Source organism: Delphinapterus leucas, chromosome 1 (assembly GCF_059928025.1).
Source record: "Delphinapterus leucas isolate spDelLeu-1000000601 "Yukka" chromosome 1, BTC_Dleu_Yukka2, whole genome shotgun sequence".
NCBI lineage: Eukaryota > Metazoa > Chordata > Mammalia > Artiodactyla > Monodontidae > Delphinapterus > Delphinapterus leucas.
In genome coordinates, this window is record NC_143129.1 from 38,196,545 (window position 1) to 38,221,008 (window position 24,464).

Consider the following 24,464-nt stretch of genomic DNA (forward strand, 5'->3'; position numbering starts at 1 on the left):
ACACCCAATCCATGACTAATGAACTAACTAGTACTGTAGTAGCCCTCTTAGTAACAATCAGGCAGGAACTTCTAGAAGAAATCTGACACTCCAGCTGTTCTCTGCTCTCACCTTTCAGTCTGAATGAACTAAAGACTTATCTGTACATGTTTTACCAGGGAGACGTAATTTAATCCAGAGATGTGTCATCACATACATACTCTGCCGTTTAAAAATTCTGCTCACGATGCCGGAAGGAGACAGGTGTGCTTTCTGACAGCCCCACTGTTTTGCACTTCTAGTGCTCACTGCCTTCTCTCTCGGTGCCTTCCTTAAACCCTTCTTCTCTTAACAAGGAAACAGGATAACAAAGTAATTAAGAGCCTGGGTTCTGCCTATCTGTGAAACAGAAACATAACCAAGGACATAGAGAATAGACTGGTGGTTACCATGGGGGAGGGGGTGGGAGAGGGTTGGATTGGGAGTTTGGGATTAGCAGGTGCAAACTGGTGTATATACAGGATGGATAAACAAAAAGGTCCTACATGGGACTTCCCTGGTGGCACAGTGGTTAAGAATACATCTGCCAATGCAGGGGACACGGGTTCGAGCCCTGGTCCAGGAAGATCCCACATGCCAGAGAGCAACTAAGCCCGATGCCACAACTACTTAAGCCCATGCACCTAGAGCCCATGCTCTGCAACAAGAAAAGCCACCACAGTGAGAAGCCTCCGCACCGCAACTAGAGAAAGCCTGCGTGCAGCAACAAAGGCCCAACGCAGCCAAAAATAAAAAAATACATTTATTTTTTAAAAAGTGGATGTATTTTAAAAAAACCAAAAAGGTCCTACTGTTGAGCACAGGAAACTATATATCCTGTGATAAACCGTAATGGAAAAGAATATGAAAAAGAATGTATATAAATGTGTAACTGAGTCACTTTCCTGTACAGCAGTAATTAACACAACACTGTAATTCAACTATACGTCAATAAAAAAATAAAATTTAAAAAAATTGCCATAAAAATAGTCACATAAGGGGGACTTAGTCACATAAGGGAAGACTTCGCCTTCCAGTGGAAGGGGTGAGGGTTCGATCCCTGGTGGGTGACCTAAGATCCCACATGCCTTGCGGCCAAAAAACCACAATATAAAACAGAAGCAATGCTGTAACAAATGCAATAAACACTTTAAAAATGGTCGATATCAGAAAAAATCTTTAAAGAAAAAATTCACATAAATCAGAAACAAATGAAACATAATAAAGTCCATACATTTAAAAAAAAAAAAAAAGAGCATGGGTTCGGGTCACATCACAGCTTCCCACTTACTTACAGCTGTGTAATTCTGGGCAACTCACATAATGTCTCCTCAGACTCCTCATCTATAGACGGGGATGGTAACAGTTCCCTACCTCAGAGCGTTGCTGTAATCCATAAACACGGTTAAGTGCCTTGGTAAATGTTTGAGGCTCTCTGGTTATTGTGAATTAAAATACCTCAATGGCTTCTGGCCATGTGATTTATAATAGTTTGACATTTAACCAAATGGTAAAACTATTCCATTTATTATTCCCATCTCTTTTTAACCCTTACCCTGCTTTGTTGTTTATATTTTCTCCCAACACAGAGTGCTAGTTCCAGGAGAGTAAAGGCTTTATTTTGTTCACTGCTGAAAGCAATAGCACCCAGAAAAGTACTGTACATATTAAGCCCTCAGTAAACACTAGCTGAATGAATGGTGCAAAGTGTCACAAGGAAAAGTACGCCAAAACTTTCATTATAATAAAAAAGTATAGATAAATCTTTCTCTAATGGCTTCCAGTCAAGTAACTGAAACCACCATATGCTATAATAAAAACATAAGTAATTTATTAAAATTTGAAGGCAAAAACATAATTTTAAAAGATTTAGACCTATGTTAGGCGTGATAGAGTACGGATGCTTTCTTGAAATTCACAATCAGATCCAGGAGTATCACTTTCAGAATGTTCTAGTAGATTGAGTTTACTTTTAGTTGTCTTTGATGAAAGTCACTATTCTACTCTCTTTCTTAATAGAAATGTTTTTTTGAAGACTCACTTTTAATTGGTTTATTAACCAAAGAATTATTTTGCTCAATTCCTTTGCTTTTCCGCTTTACAGGTGAGTCAGAGCAGGAATGCAGGTCCTTCCCAGGTTGTTTCCTAGCAGAGTATTTTTTGGTATATTCACCTGCTTTGCTCATTTTCTCTGAAGAAGACCTGCTATTTCTAGATAATTCCTCTTCTTTTCTTTGACTTCCAGTTCCAGAAATGACGTCTGCTGAAGGGAGAACATGTCTAGCAATGAAATCTTCAAAAGACTCCTGCCGCTGCTCTGTGACTGGGACCCCCAGGTTGTCTTTGGAAGTTTCTAAGGCCTCCTGAGTAGACACTGGGACATGGAAGGAGTCGAGAGGCAAAGGAATCCTAGCGTCACCTGTAATTTTCTGAAACTGGACGGAAAAACAAAAGACAAGACAAAAATTCAGTGATGAACACAGCCAACCATTAAAAAGTAGAGTTCAAAACTTCAATGTTACTCTGTGATCTTATTATTAACACAGTCAATATTCAGAAGATTTCAGAGCCAGTTTTTTTCTAATTATATCTTGCCAAGTGATTCTTAGCTTAACCTAGCTATATCCAAGACTATGTCCGCTACATTTTCAGACTTTGGTGACTGGGGTAGTTATTATCCATTTCCTTTCCCTCACTAAAAATAAAACCCTATTCTGTAAGATAATTAATTTCTTTTCTATCCTCCAGGCACATGCAAACAGTATATAGTTTGTGACCAGACTGTGTTCTCAAGCTGTCAGTTCCCAAGACCAGTCTGAGATTGGTTGATGGGGGCTCCAAGTAAGGCTAGAGGAAAAGCTGACAGGTTTTCCCCTCCCATTCCCATAACCAGTGACTCACTGTCATATGTTACCTATTAGCTATGTCTGGATTACTTATTTTAAAAACTATATCAGTATGTGTACCTTCATTAGTGTTCCTTCATTGTAAGCTGACTGCATACAAATAGAAACTTAAGTAAAATATGAATAGAATAGACATTTATATAATTTAAAATCTGGAATATTTTTTCTAATGTTTTCTTTCTTCATTAAGGAGAGTTTTCTTTAACTCATAAATTTTCGAAAGAACTTCCAGTCTCCTTATTTACAACAATACAGTATCATGAAATGGGCACACATTTACTAATCTCAGATTTGGAAAGGATTCCAGAGTCTTCTAGCTCCTGAGCATGTGAACTATTAGAGACTGATCATTATTGTTTTCTCCCTGACTTGGTCATTTCCTTTTTGCTAATCACTCTTAGAATCATTAAGTGCTATTCTGTCCACTTACTTGGATATTTTGCATTTGTCCTGGGGCACCCTGTTTTGATTCTGATTTTTCTTCTTCAAGTCCCTTCTTTTCTTCTTTACGTGGACTACTAACAGTAGAATTCATCTAGGGACGACCTAGTAAATGAAAATCTGACTGATCTATACCAGCCATTGTGGCCAGCTGCCCAAGCCTGGACCAGAGGAGGAAAGGAGAAAAGACAAAGGTTATTATAATCACAGAAGAGCAGTTTAGATTTCCCCAGACCTACAATCATGAAATACTTCTAAAATCTTAAAAGCCAACATCCTACTCCAGACTACAAGCCTCTCTCTCCCCCAAATTCTCAGCCCTTTCCAGACTCATCCTCTAGGAGACATCCCACTGTCTCACTAGCAGCTTCAACATGTACCATGCACCCCGTCCACTGCCAGTCACACCTCCATTCCCACACTTCTTTACCACCTTTCCTCCAGTTTCCAAGAATGTGTTTGTTCCTTCCTTCCCAACACCAACACCAATTCATTCACTGACAAAACACCACTCCATCAACTATCAATCTCCACTTCCCTCTTCCAGCAAAATTGCTCCCGGTTGAGAACCACTGACCTATATCTCCCCCGCAGATTAATAATAATTTTTATGTCTAAGACAAAAAGAACTTTAATTCAAACTTATCAAACAAGCAAAGTAAATGAAAGATAGGAAAATTCTTATGCATTCCCGAATATTTTCAATGAAAACTGCCTTCAATTTAGTCTTTACAAAAAACTACACCTACTAATTACTCTATTTACAGGTTACTCTTTTATAATGAGCTCCCCACTCTACCAAAGCAGGCTTCCCTATTTGCACTTATTAACAAATTTAACTCCTTATTTTAAAAAGTCAACTATATTACCTATAATTACACTAAATATGGCCACGGAAGTGATGAAAATTGCTCCATTTCCTCAGCAAACTACCATTATAGTCGCAAAGAGAAGAACGCCATGAAGAGAAATGAACTAACCCAGCATCTTTAAGGAGATCCAAGAAAGCATGGAACTTCTGAAAAGAATTCTCAATGCTGCCCAAAACACCTGCATCATACAGGATCATACTTGTCAATGAGTGGGCATGAAGGGCTGCAGACAAAGAGAAATTCATATTTCTTAAGTGGGCATTTTCATGTTCCAGGTATAAAAGAAGACTAAAAATGTCTGACATGATTTTTTCTCATTGTCATCAGAAGTAGTCTTGCCTATTTTCAAGGAACAAAACTAAAACACTCAAACTGTAATTAATTTGTAATTAACCTAATTCTCCACCAGTAAAGACAGAGACCATATCACATAGTAACCAAAACCCACAGGCACCCAACAAGTTTCCTATATAACACTTAGGTGGTATATAAATAAACCAAAGCTACCGTTTTATTAATGATCTTTCACAAAATATCACATTTCAAACTAGTTCAATTCATAATGGAGCCTCATTCCACATTAGAAAATGACCTGCTTTAAGTTTCTCTTAAATTAGAAAATGAAATATAGAATCTGATTTGAATAAAACATATTACAACTCTGCTGAATGTTAAGAATTAACTTTAGTGAGCAAAGTATCTAATGCTTACGTTTAAAAGTCCTAAATCATACCTAACCCAATTTATTAAATGTATAATCACCAATGTTTTCTTTGGCTTCTTGAAAATAATCCCCCCGTGCACTCTTCCCCTTCCGCTCATCATCTATGCACTTAAAACCCCCTATAAGCTCAACTCTAGTATTTCTCAGAAAGGCCGTTAATGTTCATGATGCCCCTTTTGCCTTACATGAACAGGTGCTCAACATTTATTGAATGAGTGTCCGCCAATCCAATGGATGCACTTTCAAAAATTCCTCCCTACACTCACCCTGTGATAAATTATATTTAGATAGAACTTTTTAGATTATGCCCTGCTTTCATGCACATTCCCTAATGTAATTCTCATAGTATATATTTTTATCTTTCATTGCATTCTTAGAAGTTTTCCAATATCTTAAATTTATTTAAATGATTCACTTTCCTAATTCATTGCCAGGAGAGTCTCATCGTGTCTTTTATGTTACTGTATATACAGTATATGCACAAAAAGTGCCTTCCTGAATCAAAGAATCATGAACACGAAATAAGCTAATGTCATATAGAAGCACACGTGCGCGCGCGCACACACACACACACACACACACATACACAAAAGCAGATTTTCCCATTTTTAAAAACATGCTTTCTGGAATATAGATCATATGATCACTAAATACCAGTAAATGCAAAAGTCCATATGACACAACCAATTTGCAACATATTACAGTTTTAAAGCTTACAAATTATGTGGATATGGCTTAAAATCAAATCAAAATAAAAGCAAAACACTCTCTAAAGCAGAACAAGAAATCTGTTTACCTCACTGACTCGTTTATCAGCCTTCAGTCTCATTACTCTTTCCTCCTTTAACTGCTTTAGGCACTCCTCCAGGTTATCCTAAACAAACAGAGTCAATATTATAACTAATTCATAGTATAATATCCCAAAGCCTTTCCAGCTATTGGTCTCATCAGGATTTAGGGGCAGAGCCAGAAGTGAACTCAGATTTTAGTCTGCTACTGGTAATATCATACAATGCTAGTGAAACGAATTATCAAAATCTATCAAATTAGCATAGGTAAGATTTATTTAAATTCCACTCTTTCCAACATAAATTTGTGGCAGCCCACCATAAAAGGCATATGCGTATAACATAGTAAGTCAGAAATAAGAAGTTAAGACCAAGAAAGAAAAATCCTATTTTTATTTGTGGGTCTCTTTATAGCAGGAAGTCCTATTAATGAACATGCTTAACATACCTGAATTACATAATTGCAGATTCAAAAGCATGTTTTTAAAAAGTAATCACATTTAAAGCAATTTACAGTCAAGCACTGTTCCTGGAGTTTCCTGGGTATTAGATAATCTAATCATCAAAACCCTAAGAGGGGGCTTCCCTGCTGGCACAGTGGTTAAGAATCCGCCTGCCAGTGCAGGGGACACAGGTTCGAGCCCTAGTCGGGGAAGAACCCACATGCCGTGGAGCAACTAAGCCCGTGTGCCACGACTACTGAGCCTATGCTCTAGAACCCATGTGCCACAACTACTGAAGCCCGTGCTCCGCAACAAGAGAAGCCACCGCACCGCAACGAAGAGTAACCCCCTGCTCGACGCAACTGGAGAAAGCCCGCGAGCAACAACGAAGACCCAACGCAGCCAAAAATAAATAAAATAAATTTATAAAACAAAAAACCCTACGAGGAAAAAACGATCACTAACTCCATGTTATTTTACAGATGAGGGAAACAGAGGCAGAGAAGTAGAGTAAGTAGAGCAGCACAGCCAAGGTCACACCACTAAGTAGCAGAGCCACACTGTGGACTCAGGAAGCTGGGTGCCATTCCTGCTCACAGAGGTGGTAGTCTTCCCATTCACCAAGGTCACTGAAATAAAATGAACACTGATAAACTCCCTTAGGAGTTTCAGGAAATAAGACACTTCGGTCCATGAAGTGGGTACACTGCTTGCAATAGGCAGAATTCTAACAGAGCCCCTAAGACTCCTACTTACTGAAGTACACAAACCTTCCACTTACCCAAACAAACTCTAAATCTAGCTGTAGTGAAGGGATTTTGCAGATGGAATTAAGGTTCAAAACCAGTTGATTTTTTAAGATAGGGAGATTATTCTAGGTGGATGTGGCCTACTCAGGCACCCCATGAAAAGGACCTGAACTCTTCCTGAATTGAAGTACAAAAGGGACAAGAGGGAGGCTCTCCATTGCTGGCTCTGAAGAAGTCCAATGCTGCGGTAGGGAAGGCAAGCGAGAGGCCTCTAGGACCTGAGACTGTCCCTCGACTGACAGCCAGCATGGAAATGGGGACCTCTGTCCTGCAACTGCAGAATCTGAATTATGCCAACAAGCCGAAGAAGCTTGGAGCCATTCTTTCCCAGAGCCTCTGGGTGCTAACACAGCCAGACTGACATCTAGATTTCAGCTCTGTGACCCACACAAACTATGGTGAACATCCAACGTTTGGGGCTCAATGTCTTACACTTAAATTTCACGTGCTTTAACACTCTCAGGAGGGAACTCACATGTTCCCGTGTGTATCTGAGCAGGAAACCCAGTCGCGCTGTGCCTGGACTTCTGACCTGCAGAACTGTGAGCTAGTCAAATAGGTACTGTTTTCAGTCAGTAAGAGTGTAGTAAAAGAATTAATATCCTAATCAACCTCCAGGTTCATGAACAAAATAAATGACTGTCATTGTTTTAGGCCACTTTTTCGGGGTGGTTTCTTATGCAGCGATAAACAATCAGAATTTCTATACTTATGAAAACAGTACGGTATATTTATACCTTTTAACTGCTTTGAACAATCACTTAAAGAATGAGGAACTCTATTATATGCCATCATTGGGAGAGGAGCTGGTATCACTTTCTGGAGAGTAGCTCTTGGTACCTAACAACAATCCTACATCAAGGGTTTACCCTAAGGAAATCAAAGATGTGGGCAAAGATTTATCTACCAACATGATGTCATAAGATTGTTTATAACCAAACCCTAGAAGAAAGCTAAGAGCCTACAAATTGGGATTGGTTTAAACAAACACAGCTCACCGTATGAAGGAATGCGCTATGAAGTCACTAAGAAAATAATGACAACAGGTCTCAACCAGAGTTAATGAATGGGCTTCAGGAGTTCTACATTCAAAATGTATCTGTGCATTTTTCCTGGGAGACGGTGCATAAGCTTAATCAAATTCTCTGATGTAGAATAGTATTTAGTGACATGGCAAAATATTTTTGATACTTCTTTAAGACAAAAGAGCAGATTAGGTGTGTGTACATGCAGAGGTGGCTTTTATTTCCTTCAATGAGTTGTTCATTTTTTCAAAAATTTGCTCAATGAACATATATTTTTATAGTCAGATCATGTTTAAAAAACTGACAGTCTAAGAACTTCAAATTCTTTAATGTTTCATTACTAAAGCCAGCCAAGTTTTCAATGGGGAAAAAGGGGAAAAAATGGAAAAATTCCTCTACTTTCAATATAATGGTTTAATAAATCTTCTAAAACCAATTTCAAAGAAATTCTAAACAAATAAGCAAACAAACAAACCAACCCTCACCACAGTCAGAGGAAAGTAGAGTAAAACATCCTGACTGGTTCTAAATAGCACATCAAAGTGCAATTACTTGGAATAGTTTCTCCCTCTAGTGGAGGGAATTAGAACAGTGTTACATTTTTGTGAAAAACTGTGTCCTCTTACTACGAAGTATTCATAATTCATGTCCCTAACATGGAAATATGGAACCAAAAAAGTTAGAAAGTAAAATTGCTTGATATTCTATTACTTAAGTAAGACTAATGATAAGGCTTTGGAATAATTTCCCTTCCTGTCATCTGCTCTCCTTCCTCCCTTCTGTACACCAGCTAGGGTGATTTTTCTGGGACAAAGCTCCCATCGTATTGGATATCAAATTTTATGTTCACCTTTCCTCCATTTAACATTGAAATCAATAATTTCTCATATAATCAGGGGATTCATAACCTTGATTTTTTTGTGTGGGCTACAAAATATTCCACTGAGTGGGTTTACTGGTTAACCATTTTACACATTTAAATTCTTTCCAACTTTTCAATATTATCAGACAATAACCGTTTTTATGCATGAACGCTTTTTTCCGTATTGAGAATAACGTTCTTGCAATAAATCCATAAAATTGAGTTTGAGGTCAAAGCAAATGAACATTTTTAAGGCTCTGAGGTACCTATCTCCAAACTTCTTTCCAAAAGATGTCTGAGATTTTATACTGCCATCCATCAGCGATGTATCACTTGGTATATAACCTCTACTATAACTGTTGGCTTATTTCCTCACTTAGAGTCCAAGTTATTTGAAGATAGGGGGTGTATTTTATTAAGTGTTTTTCCCAGCACCTGTGCCTAGCACAACGTAGACGGTCAATAAATAATTGCTTAATAAGGAAAATCCCTGCCAATACAAGATGTACGTGTGTGAAAGACAGACTGTGTGTTTTTCTCTAACTGGATAGATGAAAACTTGTCATCTTCTTTAATGTGCAATTTTTTTTCTTATAATTAGTAATTAAATTTCTCTTTTAGATTGTATTGTAAAAATTCAGACTCTGAGGCAAATGGGCCTGGCACTACCCATTAGCTATATAACCTTGGACAAGTTCTATAACTCTAGGTCTCAACTTCCTCATCTATAAAATGGAGATAAGCTCCCACATCACAGAGCTCTTGTGAGGATTACATGAGTTAAAACACATATAAAATCAGAAGAGTGCTTGGTACACAGCATATGTTCAATTAACGCTGAATGAATAACATGTGAACGCAAACAGTAGTGAAGGGCTTAAAATGAAATAGTCTCATCCCACTCCCACATCCAGCACTCAAGAAGCGACCGATTCTTTACTCAGGCTTTTAATTGTAAAATACGATAATGTGTACTGAGAAGTGCTCAGGACAAAATTGTCAATGTGACAAATAAATACTTACATAACCACTACTGGAATCTGAAAGTATTGATACTTGTCAGCATCTCAACCCCCCCCCATATCCTTTTCTCATCACAATCTCCTTCCCTCTTCCAGGTTAAACACCGTCCTCACTTCTTGACAATCATTTCCTTTAACCTGCATGCATCCCTAACAAAAGAGTTTAGTTTTGTCAACATCTAACCTTATGTAGAGGATCATAGTATATGAAGTCTTTTCTTATTTCTTTCACTCAACGTTGGTTTAAAAAATTCATCCACATTGCTGCCTGTAGCTCTAGTTCATTCAATTTTATCGCTTGATAGTTTTCCCACTGTACGAATACACAAAATTTATTTAATTTTTGACTCTTAATGGACATTTGGTTTGTTTTCAGTTTGTGCTAATGCAAATCATGGACAGGAATCCTGCTGTACTGGTTATTCTAGTGCATTTACACAGGGCGGGGGTGACAGCTGCTGGCTCACAGGCTATTTATATACCTTCAGTTGATGGAGAGTGCTAAATGCTTTCCAAAGTAGTTGTGTCGATTTATACTCCAGTATAAACAGGGTAGAAGATTCCCATAGTACTCCAGGTCCACAATACCTGATACTACCACACTTTATTTATGTATTTGTCAAACTGATTGGCATGTAGTTTCATTGGTTTTGACTCACTTTTCTCTTATTACTTAATGAAGTCGTACACTTTTCTGTGTTTACTGGCTGTTTGGATTTCCTTTTGTATGACGTTTACATCAACTATTGTTATTTTTTATTATATTTTTATTATTTGTTTATTTTTGGCTGTGTTGGGTCTTTGTTGCTGCGTGCAGGCTTTCTCTAGTTTCAGTGAGCAGGGGCTACTCTTCATTGCAGTGGCTTCTCTTGTCGTGGAGTACAGGATCTAGGAGTGTGGGCTTCAGTAGCTGTGGCACGTGGGCTCAGTAGTTGTGGCTTGCAGGCTCTAGAGCACAGGCTCCGTAGTTGAGGAGCACGGGCTTCGTTGCTCCGCGGCATGTGGGATCTTCCCGGACCAGGGCTCGAACCCGTGTCCCCTGCCTTGGCAGGTAGATTCTTAACCACTGTGCCACCAGGGAGGTCCAACTATTGTTATTTCGAATTCTTCTCCATTTCCAAGTAATACTCTTACATGACTATTTTCTCACTAAATTGGAGGCATTATCTGTTCATTTTCTATTTTACTAAGTAAGGGTTTAGTTCCTTTACACTGTTTCCACACTGCTTAGTAAAGTTATGTCATCATTAGTTATTCCACTGCTCAGGATCTCTTTGACTTGTAGTGATATACTTAAAAACCTACATTGTTGATCAACTATAACCTCTCTCAATGTCACGCTTTCTAAAATGAGGACATTCATACCATCTTCCCTTTTTTGTACCTCCTGTCTACCTTCCAAACCTAGCTTTTACGTTGTCAAAGTTGAAATTTATATTCTGTTCTATGTGCAGTTAAGTCTTTTGTTATTTGAGAGTCGGTAGGGAGTAAGGTTTAAGAGAACAGGCAGAGAGCCTAAACTCAAAGCCTCGATCCAACCCTAAATTAGGTACAGCCTCGGCAAGTTCCTTCCCTGTCTTAGCTTCCTTTTCTCAGAAGTGGGAATGGGGCTTCCCTGGTGGTGCAGTGGTTGAGAGTCCGCCTGCTGATGCAGGGGACACGGGTTTGTGCCCCAGTCCGGGAAGATCCTACTTGCCGCGGAGCGGCTGGGCCCGTGAGCCATGGCCACTGAGCCTGCGCATTCGGAGCCTGTTCTCCGCAAAGGGAGAGGCCACAACAGTGAGAGGCCCGCGTACCAAAAAAAAAAAAAAAAGTGGTAATGATATTAGCACCAACCTCATAATGCTATTCAGAGGATTAAATGAGTTAATATATGCAAAAACACTTAGAGCCTAATATATACATACTAAGTACATACTAGTACACAATACATTTCAGTACATACCAAGTTAATACAAATACATACTAAGTATAGTTTAGGTTAGTTATTTGTTATTACATGCAAGTTGACAATAAAAGCTGCAAACCGAGACAGTATTGCCATTATTACAATGAAATTAATATTGCCCACTGCAGATGTACTGTCTCTGTGTATAGACTACACCTCGTTCCATACTGTGTCAGTGTCACTGCCCTTGTGCAGGGTGACCACATACCCCAAGCCGCCTTGGGCTCTTCCAGTTTATACCTGTTGTCCTGATGTTACAGCATTAGAGCGCCTCCTTACACTACTAAAGTGTTCTGGTGTGGACAACAAATTAGATAGGTGGTCATTAGCCCCGTGTGTTGCTGAAAAGGGGGACATCTATAGTGTCAAGTTTAAGTGGATTCATCTATAGTGTCAAGTTTAAGTGGTTAAAAATCAACCATAGCTTAGTTTGCTTCAGGTTTATGTCAGTATAGCCTTTTCTCCTCTGGAGTTCAAGTTCCTTCTCCTCTTCCTCTCCCTCCTCCCTTCCAACAGTGCCTAATAGCTAGTAAGTACAATATGCCTCAAGGTGTTTCTAAGCTCTCAATCACACAATGGATAGAAGCCTCTCCAATCTAGACTAGCTGCTCTCTGCACCGAATCCCCTATTACCTTCCTTCTTGGTTTATTGCCTCATATTGCTGGATTCTTTCTATAAATAGCTTAAGGTGTAGCACAGGAGGTCAATTTTTCAAATATCTTTGTGTACAAAGTATCTTCTTCAGCCTCCACTTATGACTGATAGTTTGGCTGGATACAAACCCCTAGGGTGAAAATTATGTGCCTGAAAAACTTTGGCGGTATCTTTCTAATGCCTTCCAGGATCCATGGTGCTGATGACAAGTATGATAAAGTCAGGTTTTAACTCTTTTTTTTAGGTGGCCAGTATTTTTCTCTCTGGAATGGATGTATCCTCTCAGTATTTTATTCTATTTTATTTTTTCAGTATTTTAAAGTTTCACAATGAAGGGTGCCTAGGTATGAGTCTATTCTTGCTCATCTTGCGTAACTATTTTCAATCTGAGGCCTGATGTCTACTTTCAGCTGTGAGGAATTTTGTTGCCCTTTGACAGCTTCCCTCCATTTTTTTTCTGGGTCTGGAGTTTCTAATAGTAACATGTGGGATCTCCCAGATGCAGCCTCTCTAACATATTGCTATCACATTTTCCATTGTGTCTTTCTTTTTCATATACTGAGAAATTTAAAAAATTCCTACTGAATTTATTTCAGCAACCATATTTTCATTTCCAAGAGACCTCTCTTTCTTTCTGACCATTCTCTTTTTGATTAACACCCTAGTCTTATTTTATAGTTGCTAGCTCTTTTTAAACCTCTCTCAGGATACTAATTAGGGTTTTTTCTTAAATTATTTTGTTCCCTAAATTGTCCCTGGTCCTACCAGGATATGTTTTCACTCTTTTTCCCCCTCTCATGTTGGAAGCTTTACTCAACTATCAGGCAAATGACAGTTTTCTATTTAAGAATGAGTGCAGAAAGCTCCCTGAAGTCAACGATTGATTGGCTTCTTATGCAGGAAGAAGCAGGGAGTAACTGTAATAGGATCCCCCCCAAACACAATTTTCTAGGGTGTAAAAACTCATAATAGCTGCCCTAGTTCTCGCCAGTTTCACTGTTTTCAAAATGAAAACATCTCATTTCAGGAGCGTGAGGGCGGGGCTGGGAGTCCACTCCTCCAAACACAACCCTTCAATGAGCTCCCCTATTTCAGTCACACTTTTAACTAACTCCACCCTCTCTCCTACATGCCCATCTGAGCATGGGCCTACTTCTGCAGGTGGGGTCAGAATCCTCCTCAGTTGCAGGTGGTCGCTGTGCATATTCTAGGTGATGCTTTTCCTCTGTTCTACTGCTTCAGTTTCACACTCTTCCACTTGTCTTCCGTCTTTCAAAACTATGTTGAAATCTCTTGATTGTTGTGGGCTTATATAATTAAACACTTTGATACCATCCTTGTAGTGTCTTGTCAAAACGGAGAAGAGCTGAAAGGGTTCTCAGTGCATTCTGAATCTGCTATTCTGTGGTCCCAGTGTGTAAACTTCTTGGTCTTCCCCAGTGTCCATCATTGCTATTAGAAATACAATCTCCTGGTCTAATCGTGAAGGAAATGAATACAACACATCTAAAATGACAAGGAATGCGGGTAGATGCTCTAGGGTCTTGTCGTACTCTGCCATTTACTAATAAATCACTTACGTGCTACAAATTGTAGGTGCTCATTTATAAAATGAAAGGGGGTAACTCTACATGAAACATAGATTTCTCCTACTCTAACATTTCATAATTTTCTAAGTTTTTTTCTTAAAATTTCTCTATATTATCATTAATTTTAATTAAAAAAATAAAAATCTAACTTTCTCTTTTGAAAATCAAAGAGTTAATTCCCATAGTCCTATAATAATGGGATAATTAGTTCTGAAACTGGTCAAGTTTCATGTTTCATATGAAAAGAAAATCATATTAAATAATTTTTAAAAATTAAACATGGACTTTGTAGCACAAAGACAAGGTCCCCCCCAAATGTTGTTCCTTTATTTACTAGAAATGTTCAGCTCTGCATTAAAGTTGAAATAAAATAAATATATTATTTTTGAGGTGCAAAAATTTCTTATGAAAATCAATTTTTATTTTCTGTCCATAGAAACAAAAGTATGCAATGACATTAGAGGTCAGGTTTATTTGGTAATAGAATGTAGCTTCTTGATATTTTTTATTTTAGGAAAGGAGAATATCAACATCAAAACTTTTTTCAACTTTACTTTTATTTAAAATGAGGCCATATTTTCCTCTTGTAAAAAGAGAGTTCAACTAGAACTGTCAATTTTCTCATCTGTAAAACAAGAGTACTGAATCAGCTGACTATATTCATTCAGAACTCAATTTCCTTACCTTATGATCACTAAGGTTCTCCGTAAATCTAATATACTAAGGTTCTAAAGAAAGGAAAATATATTACTAACGACATGTTTCGATTTTTATTTCTTAGAGCTCAAATGTCCCCCATTCACCTTGGTCTAAGCTTAACCAGTCAAGGAGATACAACGCAGATGGGAGGAGAAAACAGAACCCTCACACAAGCTGTGCCGTGTTGCAATCAGGCTTCCGTTTGAAAAATAATCTTCTCTATAGCTTTAAAGTGATACCTTTGTACCGGCAATGCTTCTTGTTTCAAACTGATTTTCTCTGGCTCTTCCCGAACACTTTCTGAGGAATCATCGACCTCTTCGATTTCTGAGGGGGAAGGACTCTACTGTCACAGTCACAGGAAATTCTGATGGACCTGAGCGTCACAAGAAGGAGATAGGAAACCACAGAGTTGTTAAAGTGCAAAAAAAGAAGACAAGATTGTATAAAAGACAACACAAGCCAGAAACCAAATATGCAAATATTAGAGGACATTTAACAAAAGTGATCTGAGGTATCATTATTTATAAATGTCTCTCACTGCTCCTTAGTCTAAAACAGGCAATGACTAAGTAACTTATTTTTGCTATGTTACTGTACAGACCTCTGTTGTACACGGTTAGGATTAGTAATGGGAATTGCCCATATTATTTTATTAAGTTTCTTTCACAGAAGCCAAGGGAAGATTCAAGGTAACCATTTTTTCTCAGATCAACTTTAGACTGCAAATGAAAAATTTATTTTTCACCATCAGACAAAAACAGTCTGGAAGAAAATGTAGTTTTTCGGAGAAAAATACATCAGTAAAGGGACTGATAAAGAATCAGAAGAATAATCAGAAAGTCAACATATCTAAGCTAGGAATAATAGATGTTAGAATTTATAAAAGTAAATCACATACACATACATAACTAAAACTGACCCATCAGAAATTTCATCTTCTCATCACCCTTAAGCCAAAACTAGGGTAACAGTAATACAATTCTCCCATCAAGATTCACTGCCACTGCAATGTTGTTCAACTGGACATTTCCAAACATTTAAAACCTGACCTGGCCACAACCCCATAAAAGTCTACAGATCATAAAGAAGTGTGCTGGGATTATATAACCACGCAGAAGACAAGTCACTAGGACATGATTTTGACAACAAGCAGCAAACCCTGCAGCACAGGAAAACCCTAACAGGAGAACGAGGCGCACACCCCTCTCTCTGGGCATGCAAGGGCAGGACTGACACCCAAGATGCTCTTCTCTCAACCTCAGCAGTGGTGCCTTTCACAGAGCAACTGTGCAGTCTCCCAGAACCACTGGGAAGGAGAATCTGATACTGACAGTATTAGCTTGCCATGAGGCCATAAGCTAGGGAATGTGTGTGGCCTTGGTGAGAGAGCAGAGGTTTGGGAGATGTTGCTTTATATTGGCTTTCAGATCAGGAATTTGTACACATAGCCTGCAAACAACGTTTCTTGCAAACATATGAACGTTCTTGAGTATGAGAGCTCCATGTGAGGGGTCAGAAATGGCAGTCAAGTTCGTTTCACGGGTAACAGCTGATTTGCGGACTGGACAACAGGCTTCCTTGTTTACAGACAACCACAAGGCTGCCACTTGTGTGCCAAATCCACACAACTACACCGTTGCATTGGGAGAGCGGCCAAACATGTTTTACATGGATTTATTTCAGAGAGGGAAATGCTTCTTGTAAGGCTCTGTCAGTTTAAAAAGCAAGAATGACCATCTACCTTTCCCAGTTCAAGCCCTATATGTCATAAATATGATAGCTACACACCAGCAACGGATTACATACATCACGAGCTTTGATGAATGGCAAGCCCCTAAAAAGATATCAACAAAACGAAATTAGATCTTGAGGTAAATACATCACCAGTTAAACCAAGTTAATACAACTATTTAGTATTATGTACAGTATCCATACAGAATTGTGTGTAAAAATAAATAAGCTCAAAAGAAGGACCTGGAAGGCTCTGCTACGGAGAAAACTGAACAGAATTCAGCCGACTGGCTTGGTAACAACTCTCTGAACTGCTGAGAGGCCCCTTCAGTTCCTACGTTCAGGATGGTTGAGATTTCAGTCTCACTTCTTTAAATGGTGCTATTAATCGTTCTCTAATTTACCACCCTGTATGAGGAGGATGGACCTGAGATTAAGTGTCTCAGGAAGAAGATAGGAAACCAGAGAGTTGTTAAACTCAAGTGCAAAGACTGGGGATTCAACACTATAGTTTATGCAACAGCAATTCACATCATCATTTGGTCATATTCTTTCTACAAAACAAAAGATGCACTCACATGTATTAAAAGACAAAAATTAACTGCCATCTGTATCAATATGTTAATGTGCTTCAACCACATATGTTTTCAGGAAAGTTTAAACATAAAATCACCTTTAAGATCTTGGCCATGTGATCTGCTCCCTGCCATGTCAAATTATACCCCGTGAAGTTTACTGTCTTAAGAGTGATAGAGTTCTTTATACCTTGACAAGTAACTGAAAGGAAAAAAAACCCACACACACAACAAGATGAAGAGCCTATACATTTGTCAATCTTGACTTATTTGCTTTTCTTGAGTCAATTGGAGGTTTACAGCCACATTCTTAATACCATTAACTACAATCTTCCCAAACAGGTAATTGATGAACTGATGCATTCTAAAACTTGTCAGTAACAAAGTGTTATTCCAGTTTACAGCAACAGTTTAATTCTATTCAGTACTAAAACTGAATACACTGGATACTGCAAACTTTCTTCCCAACCACTCAGCAAAGTACTACATACTTTTGAGACAAAGGAAAAAAAAGAAAAACCTAAAGAGAAGAGAGAGGACCTCAAAACCTCTGTTCCCTCAAATTGAAAGGCAGGCTTCCTGACCCCTCCAGACCACTACTGGACACAGGGAAGGGACACTAATGTTTCAGGACCCTAATCAAGAGTCACCTGCTTTGTGATTACTTCCATGACACACCCTCACCAACACCACTGAATTTGCTGCTCCTATGGGATGTTACATATATTTCCTATTTTAACACATACCACAGTGCATTATAATTATGATTGCAGATAGATGTTCTAACAATTTAAAGAGAATGATGACTTTTTTGCTCTTACATCTTGCTATTTCCCTTCCCATAATATTTCTTGAAGAGAAACCATAAAAATATAAACAAACAGAAAAAACAAAAAATATACGAAACATGTGGTTTGTGGCTTAACACAAACTTAAATAAGATTAATTCTGACAGTATCCAGCATGACAAACTTCCATGGTACAAATGAGAATGGACCAAGGTTTGAGCAGGTACAGGAGACAATCCAGGCATGAACAACACCAAGAAAAGGTAGACGGGAAAAGGTAGACAGACATGGTGTGTAGGAAATCACGAGACCAGTCTAATGGGAAGAGACTTAAACAAGGCTGAAACTCACTTTCTAAACCTCCATCTCCAACTGGACAATTCACAAGACACAGGTGCACCAAAGAAGCCAATTATTCAATCCCTTTAATGGGGAGGAACAGTTTAAACTTTTATTGGTTTCGTTTGCCCCAAAAGCAACTACCAAATGTTGGCAGGACACAATGAAGGCTTACCTTTGTTAACATAGTTAAGTCTCTCTCTCTCACAACTAGCCCACTTAGCTCCAGGCTCCTTAGCGCACCCGACGCACTTACACAGCATTTAAGAGCTTTACACAGCTGGAGGTCACATCTTTATTTCTTATTGCAGGAACACGACTTCTGTAAACTTTATTTCTGTCAAAACCTAAAGCAAAATTATTGTAAAATGAGTGACTTAAACCATACATTTTATCATCATTAAAAAGCATCTAAATAAAAAAAAAAGCATCTGCTCTGTGCTAAGGATTAGAAACGACTCCTGCCCTTAAAGCCTTCACTAAGGAGGAAGATGTATAAACTCAAAATTTCAATCTCATGAGATAAATAAACGTAAGCTTTAGGCATAGAGGTTCCTAGGGAGGCAAAAAGTTATATCTAAGTGACGGCTTCATGATAACCCTGAAGTACAATCTAGAAAGATGAGGCTATGCAGAGCTGGAGTAGGAGGTACATTAACTGCAGAGGGAACATCTGTGAAAACATACTCAAGCCTGACACCTGCTGGGCACAGTAAATACTGCAGGTGGGGATGACTAAAGGCTAGGGGTCGAAGTGTGAGAAGAGACAGAAAGGAAAATAGAGATGTTGGCCGAAGCAAGCCTGGGAGAGAGCATGGCTTGTATCCCACAGGTGATGAGGCCTGGGGTTACCACTGGCTGAGTAAGGGTGCCTCCGCTGATTAGAAAAAGGCACCCCGCTACTGAAGGACCAATTAGATTAAGGGAGTGATCACAAAAAGCTCCCCTTCTTCATGGCAAAGAGCTCTATGAGGCTTGGCCAAACACAGCTCAGACTACACGCCTCTGTGCAGAGCACACGCTGGGCGGCTAGTATGCACTAACTCTGTGTGGGCAAGCCATTAGCAGCATTATTTTAAGCACATCTTTTTATGGTAGAAGATCACTCAACACGAGTAGGCAGATGAACTTAGAGGAACTGAACCCAGGGGCCGCAAAACCACCCAGGAGTTTCTGCCACAGTCTGGGCAAAATGTAATACGGATGAAGAAGCAAATTTAGGAGGAGGCCAAAATCTACAAGCTAGACCCACTGGATGCAAGACATAAAGAAAGTTCAGTGAAGGAACTCTGAAGAGAATGGGCTCTACAATAAATTTTTCTTACATTCAATGTAAAATATTAGGCAAAATTAAGTACTGTGGCCTTTCAGGTCCCTTCCAGCTATAATTTCTTTTGATTTCTAACTTATTACTCTGGTTAAGTAAAGTCCCTTCAGAGGTACAGAACAGTTCTTATACCTGAATAGGATGCAAAGAATAATCTGACTTCTCTTCACCAGGGGATGAGCTGAACTGTCGTTGCAGAAGAGATAACAGATGGTGTGAACCCCAGATCCTAGAAAAGGGCCAAGCACACGATAAGTGTTCAGCTTTTCAAAAACAAATGAACAATCACTTCCTCTCCTAGATCTTTACACCCTTCCTCTGCTGGCTACTTTCCCTTAGCTTATAAACATCCTCAAATATACCCACTTAAAAAACTCTCAGACCTATGATTCTTTGGATCTTCTTGTGGGTAACCTAAGTCTCTACCATGCCTTCAAACACCTGTCCTCCCAAAAAGCCCAGATCTGTACCTTGGGCCCAGACCAATCTACCAGGCCCCTCTAAAGCACTGAAGATGAAGTAAGATCCTCTCGCCACCCCCAATCCCTTTCTACTGTGCTCTGTGTCTCTCAAAAAGATGCAGCTGTAAACTGTCACCCACGCTTGCTGCCTACCCTTTTCTAACTGGTCACCAGGCCTCACCCATTCTCTCTCACATCGGCAAAACCCAGTCCCACCTTTTATAACTTAAGTGGGACCCTTAGATTACAATTCACCCTGCACCCAATCAACTGCCTTCCACATGGAGGTCCAAGTGAGCCTCTAAACCAGAAGTCCATCTCACTGTTCTTTGGTGTTTCCCACAGACTTCAGGATAAACATCCAAACTTCTGACATGACAAACAAGGCCCCTTTCTGTTGGGCCCCACTAAGTTCCCAGTATCAACTCTCATTTCTTTCCCAAACCCTGAGTTCCAGTCCTGTACCTTAGTTTTGCCAAATTTTCTTCTATTTCTCAAACTCTGACACACACTGCTCCCTCCTGCTACCACAGGAGCTTCTACATATCCTTAGAAAGGATGGCACCTCCTCCAAGAAGCCTACCCTGAACTTTCCCTTCCAAGATTCTGTGCTCTGCAAAGGGGAAAGTTGGGGGGGAGGGATAAATTAGGAGTTTGGCATTAACATATACACACGACTATATATAAAATAGATAATCAACAAGGACCTACTGCATAGCAGATGGAACTCTACTCCATATCCTGTAATAAACTGTATGGGAAAAGAATCTGAAAAGGAATGGATATATGTATAACTGAATCACTTTACTGTACACCTGAAACTAACACAATATTGTAAATCAAGTATACTCCAATATAAAATAAAAATTAAAGAAAAAAGAGATTCTGTGCTCTGTAGCAGCAGAACTCACTTCTTCCAGAGCACTGACTCCTGTGCTTGTGTTTACTTGCTGCCCAGTAGAAGGGAAGATTACCTAGGGCAGAAGCATCGTCTCCAGCAGCCCTTGGTTCTGACAACTCATTCAAGTGCCAGGATACTTTACACACATAACCTGCTTAATTAATTCTAAGAACCCACAGAAAGAGTGGTTTTTAATGTCATTTTACAAGTGTGGGGATTGTAGTGCAAAAGAAACCTGCCCAGGCCACAGAGAGCATAAGCTCTGGAATTCAAACCCTAAGCTGCCTTGACACCGGTGCTCTTTCCACTATATATGATACAACTATTGAAAAAAAATTTTTTTTCCTGAGCCCTGTTTGAATGGAAAGGAAATGAAGCTGGGATATATCCATTTCCTAATCGCTTTGGTGTGTACCAGGCAAAGTCATTCAACAGACCAGGTAACATCTGTGCAACAATTAACGATGCTCCAAACTGTGCTAAGTGTTCTACTTTGTAGAGTCTAGAAGCATTAACACAGTGCATCCTTGTAACCGCCACGGAGGCTGGGTCCTGTTAAGCCCATGCTACAGATGAGAACACTGAGGCCTTGAAGCCTTAAGGCACTCGGCCGGGGTCACCGAGCTGGCAGGAGTCCTAGGCCGCACGCCCCGTCTAGCGCACGCACACCCGGGCACTGGGCACCGGTTCTAGTGCCCACCCTCCACCTTGCAGCATTTAAAACCCCGCTTCTCAGCGCCCACACGAGGCCCCCTGGAAGCGGGAAGTACAAACCTGTCTCGACAAGCCGTGGCTGGAAGAAGCTCTGGATACAGATCAGGGGCAGCGGGTGCTCAGGAGCGGCGCCCAGTGCGCCCCCCGGAGGCGGTCGGCCTGAAGTCCAGCAGGCCCTCCCTCAGGGAAGCCAGCACGGAGGGCAGAGGCACCGAGTCCTGCAGCGCGCACAGGTCCTCAGAGCGCGAGAAGGAGTCGGCCGCGCTGTCCGGGCGCAGCTTCACCGAGGGTTCATGGCCCGGACGCGGCCTCGGGGACGCTGGCTGCGGACACGATGCCCACAGCCGCCTGGGGGCCCCGGCTCGCCTCCCGGACCCTCGGGCGCCCACCGCCCGGCGGCTGCGGCCCCGTAGCGTGCGCAGGACCCGTGTCGCAGCCAGAAGACATAGGGCCACGGGCTCCAGATAGGCCGGTCCCTCCATGCCGCGCTCCGGAGCCCCCGCACGGCCCGGTGTTGGCGCGTGCATCAAGGCCCTCCGCACAGCGAGGCTGCGGTTTAAGCCTCCGGTCGGGCCCGTGGGGGCGGGGCTACAGGACGTCTGCCCGCACGACGTACGTCTGCACGCAACTCCGCCTCCCATGGGGAAGCGGCCTGAGGACCAGGGGCGGGAGCTTCGAGACCAGGGCAGCGCGAAAGGTAGGAGGTGTGGAGAATTTGGGATTTCCAAAAACCGTTTGCTGACTCATCCAAACAAAAGTGAGACATGGTTTTATCAACTCATTTTAAAAGTAAACTCCCATAAGTGTCTGTGCTCGCCCCGCCCAGGCGAGAGCGTGCACTCTCTGAGGGACACAGGAAAGGCTGAGTGAACGTCTGCCTGTGGTCCGTTACCTGGTGCACGGGTGTGTGAATTTCTGCGGAGAGCTCTTAATTTCTGTAGTTGCTGCTGACTTGACACGGTGGTTGGCAAATGGAGACGTGTTCCATGCATTCAGAACATGATCGTGGTTACTAATAATCACTTTGTTTTGTACTGACACCTCCACAGAGAATTTACTACTGAATATCCACTTTACGGAAGAGAAACTGAGGCGTAGGAAGTGAAGTGACTGAGTAACAGGAAGGACTCAGACAATTGGTGTTAGTAAATTAAGCCTGCAAGGAGGCCGTTAGCCTGCGGTGGCTCTAGCGATGCGGCCGCCTACTTAAACCAACCAAAATCTAAGCCTGTCAACGCCTCAGGGTGACGAACAGCGCCGAGGACACCCAGTCACAAACCACCAACTAGGCGTTAAAGCCATAGCAAATCACTCGTTTCCTTGCTTTGCTTCTGCCCTTTTAAAATAAACATCTCTGCAGCTCCTGTGGCTGGAGTGCTCCTCACCTCTTCCGCTTTGTGGTGCCTGAGTTGAATCTATTTTTGCGCACATAAAGTGTTAAAATTTTAAATATGCCTCAGTTTGTCTTTTAACATTGGCCGTAGAAGTTGGATTTGTGTCCAGTTTCTAGAGCAGTGGTCGTCCTCTGGTCAGGCCTTAGGCGTTACGTGTACAACGTTCCTCTTCTACCACCACCTTCTGGATGCCTCCACCCACTACTAGCTATCGTGCATCATATCCCCTAGATGTGGTCAGTAATGGCTTTTGCATGCAGCGTGGTCACATTATAAGATCGCAGACACTCCTCTGTCCTCCAGCCAGCGTGTGAAGTGAAACATTACCATTCCTGTTGAAGAGCCTTGTGTGACCACTTTCCCAAACACAGCCACTCCCCAGCTGACCCTGGGTAACCACTCTTCTGAACTTGGTCTCCATCACTGGCATGGATGTCTTTCTATGTAGGCTACATGTTTAAGTATTCTTAAACTGCATATAGTAGTCTACTATGTTTTCTCTTGTTATTTGCTTTATGTAGTGTTATCTTTGCTAGGTTCATCCATGCTGACACGTAAAGATCTGTCTAGTTCATGTACTTTCCTCACCATATAGGATTCCCATGAAGGGAAATACAATAATTTATATGTGCATTTTTCTGTTGATGGACATTTAAATTGTTTCCAATTTTCAGTATAATTTCTTTTTTAAACAATTTTATATACTTTTTAAAGGTTACTTTACATTTACAGTTATTACAAAATATTGGCTATATTCCCTGTGTTGTACAATACATCCTTGTGCCTGTCATACACCCAGTAGTTTATATCTCTCACTTCCCCACCCCTGTATTGCCCCCTCCTCCTCTGCACTGGCAACCATTAGTTTGTTCTCTATATCTGTGACTCTTCTTCTCTTTTGTTATATTCGGTAGATTGTTGTATTTTTTAGATTCCATATATAGGTGATATCCTACAGTGTTTGTTTTTGTTTGACTTATTTCACTTACCACAATGCCCTCCAAGTCCATCTGTGTTGCTGCAAATAGCAAAATTTTGTTCTGTTTTAAGGCTGAGTAGTATGCCATTGGTTATATGTACAGCATCTTCTTTATCCATTCATCTCTTGATGACACTTAGGTTGCTTCCATATCTTGGTAATTGTAAATACTGATGCTCCGAACATTGGGGTGCATGTATCTTTTCAAATACATCTTTTTGAAAACACGTGTTTTTGTTCTTTTTGGATTTATAACCAGGAGTAGAGTTGCGAGGTCATATGGTAGTTCTAATTTTAGGTTTTTGAGGACCCTCCATACTGTTTTCCACAGTGGCTGCACCAGTTTACATTCCTACCGACAGTGTACCAGGGTTCCCTTTTCTCTATAAATTGTAAATTTTCTTCCTAGGGGTAATTGAGATGATAGTTGAATAATAACATAAGATCAGGT

The 24,464-nt window shown here is 40.5% G+C and overlaps 1 protein-coding gene and 1 long non-coding RNA gene across 2 annotated transcripts in view; one reads left to right on the forward strand and one right to left on the reverse strand.

Moving 5' to 3' along the window:
• Positions 1-2,528, forward strand: part of LOC111171135 (uncharacterized) — a 196,788-nt gene extending 194,260 nt beyond the window's left edge. The window contains exon 4 of the long non-coding RNA XR_016392253.1: positions 2,264-2,528. This is a non-coding gene — a long non-coding RNA (uncharacterized LOC111171135). The remainder of the gene's footprint in view (positions 1-2,263) is intronic.
• Positions 381-20,583, reverse strand: LOC111171223 (centrosomal protein of 78 kDa). Its single transcript, XM_089908112.1, is given in 9 exon segments — positions 381-2,008; positions 2,010-2,039; positions 2,041-2,453; positions 3,355-3,526; positions 4,346-4,460; positions 5,758-5,835; positions 15,041-15,177; positions 18,413-18,584; positions 19,697-20,583. Coding segments are annotated over 4 exon segments (663 nt in total). The 5' UTR covers positions 3,460-3,526; positions 4,346-4,460; positions 5,758-5,835; positions 15,041-15,177; positions 18,413-18,584; positions 19,697-20,583; the 3' UTR covers positions 381-1,893.
• Positions 20,584-24,464: the final 3,881 nt, after the last annotated feature.